The following is an 11,741-nucleotide window of genomic DNA, read 5'->3' as shown; positions in this document are numbered from 1 at the left end:
ATGCTCACCCAAGGTTTCCGGGGTCGTGTGTAGGAATTTGCAGCCCACCGCCTGGGACAAGGAACCGAGGGGGGCTCGCATTAAATTCCTGCCCAGCAAGCGATTGATCGTCCCTCTGCAGCGGTGGATCAGCCACAAGGAGGCTGCCATCTTCCCCCTTTCCCTCCCCTTCCAAGGCCAGGCTGTCTATTGCATTGCCTGAAAAAAGTATTCCCACCACGGCAAGGTGTCTTTTCTGCCTGAATTCGCTCACCAACTCGATAGCCGTACACCAGCTTCCCGCCCTCCGAAGTAATTTGTACTTTTTAAGCGCAATTTGTCCTAAACAGAAAGCCGATTCCATTTGTTTACGGTGATTGCTATGAAAAAATGAGGAAGAAACCATTCTGGCTTTAGTCGATTTCTTTCAGTACATCTTTTATATTTCAAGGGTTTTTTTAAATATGAGATATGAGCACAACCTCAACCAATTTCTTTTGTATGTGCATCGGGCCACAGTTCACCTCCTCCCAGTAAAATAAAACTGTATATAATAGCATCTCTTACATTGATTTCTATACTGCATATCAACAGAATAGCAAACACTGAAGGAAATTATGAAGAACTTCGAATGTTACTTGACTGATAGGTTCGAGCTAAACACTTGTTGCAGAATAAAATTTCCTTTAGAAATCCATTTGGTTATTCAGAACACAGTACTAGATAAAGACAATGGTAATGTACCCGTGTTTAATTCAGAGTCTGACACCAGTAATCTTAGTTTTAACATGCTTTGGTCGGAGGAAAGAGAAGTAAAACAATTTTAAAATAAATAAAAGGAAAGATCATTTGATATGTTCAGGAGGAAAACACAAACGACCCAGCCACTTATAAAATAGACTATTATTATCTAGTCAGATAGCTGGAGGGGACCAAAGGATGGACAGGGGTAGTATCAGGGCTTTTTTTCTCATAGAACGCCCAGAACGGAGTTCCGGCACCTTTTTTGGATGGAACCTTGTAGGGTAGGCAAGGCCGGTAGTATGACATGTGTGAGTTCCAGCACCTTTTCTTTTTAGAAAAAAAGCACTGGGTAGTATATATACCTCTGTGTATATCCTCCAGTTACCTAGCATGTAACCCGCTTGTAAAAACCTCATCCATCTGCTCACAATCTAACCAAATCAAAGAGCGACCTGGAAAATTAAGGCACAGTCATGGGCTAGGCATGGGTGCTAAAAAAAATTTATCTTTGCACCACAGCATTTAGAGTCATGTTTGCAACTGTGCGTCTCTTCTTGGCCGTGCGCCCTTTTTCATTGACTCAGTAGGTAACGGTGCAACGCATCAAATCCATGAGCCCTCAACCAAAGGATCTCACTCCCGGACGGTGACCCAAAGCTGAGACTTCCCTCCCCGCCCTGCATTGCTCTTTGCGCTGCCACTTTTCGAGATACGCGAGGAGGCTCCTCCCCGCGCCGGAGTCGGAAGGGCCCGGGTCTTTCTCCGAAAGGAGCAGCTGCAGCCCTAAGAAGATTCTACTGGTTGTAGCGCTATGGCGGAGCCCTTTGGGGACTGCGCTTCTCCGTGCAAGAACGGCTTCGAGGAAGCAAAGGTAACGGGGTGCGCTCAGCAGCATCACCCGATTCAGTTGTCACCCACAAAAGGCGACTGAGAGAAAGAACGCGCTCGTAACCTAAGGTGGTGAGCATGTGTCATTGCTCGCTTGCGTGTCCAGGTCGAGTTTGAGAATTGACTTTATGGCACATAATAAAAATTCGACATTGCTACAAAAGAGCTTCCCTTTATTTATAGTAGGAATAGCATTAGTTAAAAGCCAAAAACCTAACGGAAGCATTTTTTGCTGGTTGAGTTTCTGCCTATAGACACATTTATTTAAATTTGTTAGTAACTATAGGCAGGGAAGATGCCACATTGGTGCTTGGATACGGTACTGAAGTGAGAATGGACTGTGGAGTTGACTTTTCTGATGTGACATCCAATTTTTGGATTTACTATTAGGTAAAATTAATGCAGCAGAGATAGTAGAGTCATGGGATCTCTAATGTTAATCATGAGCCCGATAGTATTCCACCAAGTGCAAAGTTTGATCTCGCCATTTTCCTTTTTTAAAAAAAAAAATTTTATTAAAAATATTTACAAAGCACATAAAAATTAACACAAACTAAAAAAGTATAAAAGGAGGTCAGAGGTTGAGCCTGAGAAAAACCTTTCAATTTCTTCTGCAGCAAAATTACATTTACAAAATTAATTCTTATTCTATGATTACAAAGGAAAAAAGCTCACTTTTTCTATTATCCAGTTTTTTCCTAATCACCAGTCCACAAATCAAAGTGCAGTTTTTTTCTAGTTTCTTGCAAAAAGTCTATAATTGGTTTCCAGTCAACCATAAATGTAAATGTTGTTTTTTCTCCAAGGAAAGAAATTAATTTTACCAACCCTACAAACTTTTTCATCAGCCATTACTCCATTGTGCGTAGTGTCAAACCTTTCCACTTTTGAGCATGTACTGTAGATGATACTTTCCCAATCATTGTTTTTCAGACCAAACTACCTTGTAGGATTGTAGTAATCGGGGGAAAATAGAAAGAAAGAGCACTTTGTATGCTACCTTGAGGTCGTTAATGAAAAGCCCGATATAAATCTAATAAATAAAGCAAGCATGGACAACTGAATCCACAGAGCAGTCTGACCAAAAACTAGCATGTAGTTGACATTATCTATATAAATAAAAATGTAAATGTTCGTTTGTTCAAAATCTTAAATCTCTGAAAGTTCTTCACCGATTGCTTTGAAATTTTGACACAACATTGCATTCGAATACGCGCGTGTTTTTATATACCTACTGTTATATAGATGTGACACAAACGTGCGCTTTCTCTTTTCTTTCTTTTCCATTTAATCAGACTGAGCCACAGCAACGCGTGGCTGGTATATGTGTGTCATACTAAACCATTCTGTGCTTCTCTTGTTTGATTTGTATGAAACTAGTCAATGTTGCTTTACTCAACAAACTGGTTTATAAAATAATGGCAGAAATACCTGTAAACATAGCCATTTTGTTTTAAAACTTCTGGTTTGAAGTTTATTCAATAAAACCAAAAAATCAAAACAAATCTCAACTTTGTGGCATTATAATGAAGCAAGTCTGTTTTTAACAGGCCAGAGAAGGAAAACTTGTTTTATTCCTGATTTTCAAGTCTATAAATTACTCCAATGGAGAGTCCTTGGTTTGCCCTTTGCACTAAACAAGGTATAGAAAAACCTTTCTCAATTTGGTTTTTCTTGTTTTACAAGACTTGCTTAGCAGGAATTATCAATTTGTAAAGAAGAATCTTTCTCAATCATATATAGTCACTTTATAGAGTGAGATCGGTGGCATATAAATTTAATTTAAATTATGTGACATGGAAATCAGGAGAATATAACTCTCAGTTCCCTCCTTTTTGTGCCAAAACATAGTTTGCTATTGGTCTGAACTATAATCTGTCAATTTACATCCAAACTAGAATTGCAAGCTTTGATCAGATTGACCTGGTTAGGACTTTCTATAATTTGCTGCACAAGGAGAAAACTGTTTGAAGCAAAGGTCAATCCAACTATGTTAGCAAATTATTAGTTTCACGTGAATGAAAAAGTAATAGCCAGTGTAGAGGAAAAATGAGAACATATGCTCAATATTCATGGAACACTAAATTAAAGATGGCCAATTTTAGTGGCTGTTAGCTGCGCTTAACACTTTTGGGAAGATTTTTATATGAACTCACTATCACACAAGTGCAGCTTTAAAGATAAGAAAACATCTAATATGTATTTTAAAGGTAGTATAAGTATTGGCTACTTGCTGTTTGGGATAACATTTGCTGGTGTTCCCAGAGGAGTAACTCCACTTGTACAATTTAATTTTTGTGAGTGAGCTATTAAAAATCTCCAAGAAAAAACATTTGATTACAAATCAGGGGAAAAAAAGAATTCTGGGGAAAAATTAATAAACAATTTAATAGAAAACAGCTTGCATTCTTCACTCTTAACTTTGAATCTGGGAAATCTGGTGACACTTTATCAGAGAAATGTACACACAGGAAAGATCATAAAATGTATCTTGTCAGAGCCATAAATTGTTTGAATATTAGTGAGACTATGGAAAGCAACAGAATTAAAAAAAAAGATATTGCATAAATATTCCAGAAAGCATTGTTTTACTTACATAAATCTATCTATCTCATGGAATTATGTATTGATAACATGTTTGATCCAAGATTCTTTTATAATTTAGGAGAGAATTCAACTTATCTAGAGAAAGCTATCTTTCATATACAAGACAGCCACTATTTAGTGTGAGATTAGAAAGAATATGTGAGTCAATTTGGTATAGTGATTAAGGCATCAGACTAGAAACTGGAAGATTGTGAGTTGAAGTCCCACCTTAATCGCAAAACCAGCTGAGTGATCTTGGACCAATCACATTCAGGCCTAAGAAAGTGGCAATGACAAACCCTTGCCAAGAAAAGTACAGGGTCTTTTCCAAGCAGTTTCCAATAATTAATCAGAATTGAATGGGGGGAAAAAAGAGTCTACAAGAGAAGTTCATGAACTACAACTCAGATTTACCTGCATTCTTTTTAAAAAAAGATATAGTTCGCAGCCCTTTATTTTAATTTAATAGGAAACACAATAAATATCTAACCTTTCTTAGAAATGCAGTTAAAGAAAGTTGAGAATGTTTTTTCGCAATGTGTTTTAGCCCCATGGCTTAATAGAAATTTTATAAATCCTTGGCGAATCCTTTCACAAATGTCTGGCATTACTTCCATATGTAACATAAGCTGCAGCTTATCTTGAAAGATACTGAATGAGAAAAACCTTTCAGCTTATGGAAGTAGGTTTAATATTTTGCAACAGTACATGTATAAAGGCTAGATTATACATAGCACTATGAACAATTACAAAGCACATTTTATTTCTATAACTATAGAAATAAAAGATCCATATTAGTGATGAAGAGCTGCATTCTGTCAACGTCCTTTCGCATTAATTGTTCTGGGATTGTTAATTTTTATCTGTTGAAATGTTGTAAGTGAAAGATGTCAAAGTGCAGATGTTAGTGATAATTTTAGGGAAAACTCCATTTAAAAGCCATTTTTAAAGTATATGCTGACAGTTTTACTCAAACAAATGAAATGAGTTTGAGAAACGTAATTTGTTTTTTTATCTGAAAAAGGAAGTGTTTCTTTTCTAGGAAAATTTATGGCTATCCAATCATAATGAAATATTTAAAGCGAAACATCTGTTTGCATCTTAAGAAGGTATATTCAAAACCTCTCCCAAATAACTTGTCAAGACCTGAAGGAGATAGTGCACCCTGGTCTTACTGGACCTCTCAGCGGCTTTTAATACCATTAGCATCTAGATGAAGCTGCTGGGAGAGGTCATCCCACAGTTTTTGGTTGCCATGTCACCAATATGTGGATGATACCCAATTGTAAATTGCTATGTGAGTTATGAGGGAGATACTGTCAATGTCTTTTCCTGGAGCCTTGGAGCCTTCAGAGAATACTCTGAAATTGCATCCTAATAAGTATAAGCTATTGTAGATTCGTTAAGGTTCTCAGTCATCAGTAGAGTTGTTGTTTGAGGAGTAAGCAGTAGCCATCAGAGAACAGGCTCACAATTTGGAGGTCCTCCTGGATTCATGGCATCGCCTGGAATAGCAGGTAGAAACCAAGTCAGAGAGACCTATAACCAGTTTTAGTTGGTGCTTACGTTGCAAACTTATCGTGTAGGAGGATCTAGCTAGAGTAACTCATGCCATTATCGCTATCTGTAGAGAGAAAAAGAGATGATGTTGAGAGACAAGTGAAAGAGCTGTAGGAATGTAATTTGAGTAAACTTCCCAGAGAAGACCTAGTTCTCTCTAAGATAAAGGGAGGGAGAGAAGAGGGACATTCAAATTTGCAAGTTTCTGTTACTATAGATTTATAATAAAAGTAGTCATTGATCTATATTATAACAGTGGATTCTTAATATGATCTACTTTACAGGGCAACTATCCCTTGTTAGAGTCAGTGTTGTCTCTCAATAACCATTTATTAATTTATTTTATTTATATAGCTGCTCATTTCAATTACATGATTCTGTGGGTGCTTGTAGATTGTCTACAGGATATATAAATACTGTAATGCATATCTTTAATCCAAATAATCAACTAACCATTACAGATGTATTTTAAATATATATATTAAATGACCAGATATTTTTTGTTTCTCCTATAGGAAACTGTGCACCCAAGGAATTTGATTCCAGAGCTTTGTCGGCAATTTTATCATTTAGGATGGGTTACAGGAACTGGTGGTGGAATCAGCATGAAACATGGGTAAATAATATGAGAAGTTTTAAAATTGTTTTAACTCATGCCAATTTTGACAAATGATAGTTTTTGAAAAATAAAACACAACACATATTAAGGTACATGACACTCTTCAGGCAACTCAAAACTAAGTAGATATTATTTATCTCCTGATGTAGGAGAAAACTACATACAGTTTAATAACTCAAAAATGTTGTGGAATATGATAAAGATTGTATAGTACTTGTGATGCTTAAATAATTCAAATTCTTTTAGCATAACTCACAAATCTATTGATTGACCGTAGAACACAGAATAGACAATTCTGAGTAGGGACATCTCTTTAGTATTTTTTAAAAATGTACATATGAATTGTTTGGAATGAAAATGCACATTTTTGATACAATGAAAACACACATTATTGGTACAAAATCACTAAAGAAATAAAATACCTGCATTGATATTTACTAGATCACAAATAAGTCTGTCTATATATTACTGAAACTTCGATTGTCATCATCTTTAACTGGGCAAAACAGTGCACAATAGAGCAATAATTTTGAACCAAGGTTCCTCAAATGAGCTGATTTACAGAATGTGTACAAATTCCAGAACCCCTGACTCCTAAGGGAATGAAATGTGGGAAAGTTGTGACTGCTTTAGAGCTGCAGGGTTGCTGTAGCAGTCACATGACCATTTTCAGTGTTCTGTTATAGCCACTCTCAAAATCCTATAGTCTCAGGGTCCCTAACCTTGAGTTATTAGGAACCAGGCCACACAATGGGTAAGCAAGCGAAACTGAACCATTCCACCACCCGGTCCATGGCAAAAATTGTCTTCCACGAAACTGGTCCCTGGTGCCAAAAACCTTGGGGGGGGGTGCGCTGGTTTAGTCCCTTCTGCATCCTGCACCAGCCACACTTATCTGCCAGCTAGGAAGGGAAGGGAGAGGAGTGAAAGGAACCCCACATACTCTTCCTGGGTCATGCTACCCCCCTCCATTTGCCTCTCAATCCACGATCCCGGGTGTCATCTCTAATATGCACAGCACCTTTTCAACCCCCGTGCCACACATACCCTCGGCACCTTTCCTGACCCACACAGTACTTCTTATGCATCCCCATGCACCCATCATGATCCATACCACCTCTTACACCTTTCCTGACCAGCAAGGCACCTGTTATGTACCCTCACACATCCTTCCTGACCCATACCCCCCATGCACTTTCTTGCTCCCTCCTCCATTCAGCAGCAGTTACTTATCTACCTGCTGGCTTTGGACTTGTAACTTACTAGTGTCTTCCCCACTGATTTTCTTCCTGCAAGCTTCCTGCATGGGAAAAACAGCAGGAATTCTAGAGAAGGAAGGAGGGAGGGAGCGAAGGAGGAAGAAAGGAATGAAGAGTAAGGAAGGAAAAAAGGGAGGGAGGGAAGAAAGGAGAGGGAGGGAAGATTGAAGATTTTCAATACTCCCTGCCAGGTTCCCAGAAGGAAATTCTGAGAAGGAGTTTCTCTGTGATAAGACGGGCAGCCAATAAATTTTATAAATAATAACATAAAATAAAATAAAATATTCAATAGGGAAGCTGGCAGGAAGTTGGAAGTCATTCCTACTCCTACTGCTTTTTTGCCCACCTATTCTCATTATTTTTTCTCTGTTTAGGTAAGAAAATATTTCTGAAATTTTGATCCAAAAGCGCGTGGATTGTCTAATTAGATAAGCCCAGTCATTCAATCTGATGAAATAGGAGATCGTTTTTTCCCCCAACATATGGAAGTTTGGAAATCTCCCCCAAAATGGAAAAAAAATTCAGGCATAATGCCATAATGTCTTTTAAAAATTCAAATTCCATTCTTGCTGATTAAACTGTATGATTGTATACACATTTTGTTTAATCTGTATACAGGTATACTCTCCCAAATGTTATCAATCTGAAACTGCTTTATTGGTAGCTTGGAAATTTCCAGGAAATCATTTCTAGTTGAAAGAAACCATTTCAGTACTTTAATTTGTGGGTTATTAGCTCCACGTAGTGGTAATGAAAGGAAAATCATGTAATCTGTCTATATAAAATAACTTCCTAATTGCAAGTTCTGCTCCTTCAAATGAAATTGTTCTAACCTGTTTATTCCAACATGTTTTCAGTCTCAATCTTAGGAACAAGAAAGATTTATTGGTTAAGGAATGATAAAGGAAATGTTTATTCATATACTGAAAGAGAATCCTTAGTAAAAACACAGAGGATATAAACCCTGTTGTGCCTCTTTTTACCCAAGATCTTTGATACACATACTCAAACCTAACCTCATCATGGATTTTTTTTAATGAAAAAGTCATAGAAAAATAATGTTTTGTTAATTAAGTGCATACTGAACTCTGCTTCAAATGATAGTAAAGATCCTCTGTCCCTTTGTTGTCATGATCCTCTCTGAGGAGTGGCCTTGCCGACTTTTGAGGGCTAGGAGCTAGAATGTATCAGAAAAAGCAGGGAAGAACCCACAGTTTTGCACTACTGATGTTCCTGTATCCCCAGATTCCAATCAGGATTTTATCAAGCACTCTTTGAATCTAAAGAGCGATGGCAATAGTGGGTCTAGACCACTAAGGTTGAAAATGTAGAAGCACAAGACTTAGGGGAAGCCTTACTGGGAATCATGATCAATTTTCAGATAACTTAATTGTTAGATTTTGGGTATTAGCAATAGCATTTAGACTTATATACCGCTTCATAGTGCCTTACAGCCCTAAGTGGTTTACAGAGTCAGCATATTGCCCCCCAACAATTTGGGTCCTCATTTTATCGACCTCAGAAGGAATAAAGGCTGAGTCAACCTTGAGCCGGTGAGAATTGAACTGCTGGCAATTGGCAGAATTAGCCTGCAATACTGCATTCTAACCTCAGCGCCACCACAGCTCTTAAAAGTATTCCTAATAGAAATGTTTTTACTCTTTTTAAGATGTTTTCTGCTGAGCAAAAATAGCTATTTACATGTTCCACTTCAGAGTAAAAAAATTTTTTAGTTACGTAATACATTCATGGATTTATTTTTCTCAATAATTTCAAACAGTAGATGGAAAGTAATATTTTTGTGCAGATGCAGGTTTACATCTTAGAATACAATATATTGTCCTTTCTAGTTATAAGGGGTTTTAAAAGGTGTTCAGTATTACTATAGTTCTGTTTGTATCAGTTGCTCGTATATATCTGATGAAACTGTTTTTATAAACTGTCTGGCAGAAAAATTATAAAATCATTTTTTGTCCAAGGAAGAGAAATACTTTTTCATTTTTCCATCAACTGTGATCTGCCATTACATCCAGATGTTATACATACCAAAGCCAAAAAAACGTAATGGGTTAGAACAAGCACATTGCCATGAGTCACTTGGAGAATGTGTTAGCATTAACAAACAAATGGTTAATTTCTTAACATTCCCAATAGCTGTGCTGCAGGCTTCTTTTACTGTCTGCAAATATTTTACAGTTTAGTGATCCAATGAGATCTGGCTCATGAAGATAGAATCTCTGCCACTTCTTTCTGATGTAAAAATAATGCTAACTTTGCCTTTAAATAGTAGAAAATCTGGTTTTACCTGACTAATTAACCACTAGGTGTCCCTGTTCTGCATGGTTCCAAAAGTAATGATGATTAAAATAGTAGTTCTTAAACAAGTTCATTTTATCCTGTCCCACAGATTTTATATAGAGGTGTGTGAAATATTTTTTCCTTTTAGCCATAATTACTAGCCAGGAAGCTTTGTTTGAAGGACCGTGTAGCTTCTTTTAATTAAGTTGATTTGTGCCTCTGCAATAACTGCATGTATTTTTCATTGGTGCAGTTTAAAGTGACAAATATTTATGAAGCTTGTTCTATATAATCGCACTGATTGTACTGGTGAGACAAAATGTCAGGAATTATACATGTAGCTTCATTGCATTAATGCTGACTGTTCTCGAATTAGCCAAACCTATGATAGTTTGTTAAGTACAGTTGCCAAAATGTAGTAGCAGAATCAAGTATTGTATAGGTAGTTCTCGACTTATGACCACAATTGAGCCCAAAATTTCTGTTGTTAGGTGAGGCATTTGTTAAATGATTGTTGCCCCATTTTACGACCTTTCTTGCCACAGTTGTTAAATGAATCACTGCAGGTATTAAATTAGTGACACAGTTATTAAGTGAATCTGGCTTCCCCATTGACTTTGCTTGTCATGACCCTGGGACACCACAACTGTCATAAATATGAGTCAGTTTCCAAGCATCTGAATTTTGATCATGTGACCATGGGGATGCTGTGTGAAAAATGGTCATGAGTCACTTTTTCCAATGCCGTTGTAACTTTGAACAGTCACTAAATGAACTGTGGTATATTCTGTTATGTCTGTAAATGAAGTTTTGTTTTCCTGTTGCCTTTTGCCTACAATTACAGTTCTGATTTTTCTTTCCCTGCCAGCAATGGAATATATATTGCTCCGTCTGGTGTCCAAAAAGAAAGAATACAGGTAAATATGAGTAGTATTTTTATCTGGATTGTAGCCTTGAAAATAAATCCACAACCCACCCACACTTATTCATGAGAAAGTCTTCCTGAGTTCTTTCTAGAGGAACACACATGGGAATGTTACCGCATGTGTCTTACAAAAATAATTTTCATTTTTGTTATTTGCCTCCTCTGGACTGTGTGAGATTTTAAAGTCAAATTCTAGGGGGCATTATGAATGAGAGGGGCAGCAAAAGTGAAGTATGCTATAGTAATCTTTTCTTTTTGCATACCATCTAATTTGGACATTTTATTAATAAGTAGAAGGAAGTCCCTCCCTATAAGATGGTCAAAAGACAATCACTTTGACAGGCCATGGCAGGAAGCTTTTTATTTTTTTATTTTTTTATTTTATTTTTATTTTTTTCAAAAAATTTTTTATTGTTTTCAACATAGAAAAAAAAACACATCACAAATACATCACAATTGAAACCCCCCCCCATCCCCCACCCGGACTTCCCAAACCTAATCCCAGGATACTATTCAACTAAAAGTAACCTTATATTAATATCCCTAACTCCACAAAGTATTATTCTACATAAGTAGGTGAAATATATATATATATATAAAAAAAAGAATTTTTTATCTAAAAACCTAACTTATATTCCACCATTCTATGCTTATTTTGAATATAAACAATCCATCTTCTCCATGTTGATAAAAATTGTTCATTTGAGTGATCCTTCAAATAAGCCGAAATCTTTGCCATTTCAGCAAGATGCGAAACCTTCACTCTCCAGTCCTCTATTGTAGGTAAAACTTTACTCTTCCAGTTTTGAGCTATCAGCAAACGGGCAGCAGTTAGACAATACAACATCAAATTCGTTTCTTTTACATCCAAGTTATGTGTGAT

The 11,741-nt window shown here is 36.8% G+C and overlaps 1 protein-coding gene across 1 annotated transcript in view; it reads left to right on the top strand.

Annotated features, from left to right (window-relative positions):
• Window positions 1-1,443: 1,443 nt before the first annotated feature.
• Window positions 1,444-11,741, top strand: part of APIP (APAF1 interacting protein) — a 21,563-nt gene continuing 11,265 nt past the window's right edge. The window contains exons 1-3 of the mRNA XM_015818402.2: window positions 1,444-1,594; window positions 6,273-6,373; window positions 10,802-10,850. Coding sequence (XP_015673888.1) covers window positions 1,535-1,594; window positions 6,273-6,373; window positions 10,802-10,850 — 210 coding nt within the window. The 5' untranslated portion in view covers window positions 1,444-1,534. The remainder of the gene's footprint in view (window positions 1,595-6,272; window positions 6,374-10,801; window positions 10,851-11,741) is intronic.

The sequence above is a fragment of the Protobothrops mucrosquamatus genome, unplaced genomic scaffold (assembly GCF_001527695.2).
Source record: "Protobothrops mucrosquamatus isolate PMUCROS unplaced genomic scaffold, P.Mucros_1.0 scaffold734, whole genome shotgun sequence".
In the NCBI taxonomy this organism is placed as follows: domain Eukaryota; kingdom Metazoa; phylum Chordata; class Lepidosauria; order Squamata; family Viperidae; genus Protobothrops; species Protobothrops mucrosquamatus.
This window is presented reverse-complemented; position numbering and strand designations above follow the sequence as displayed.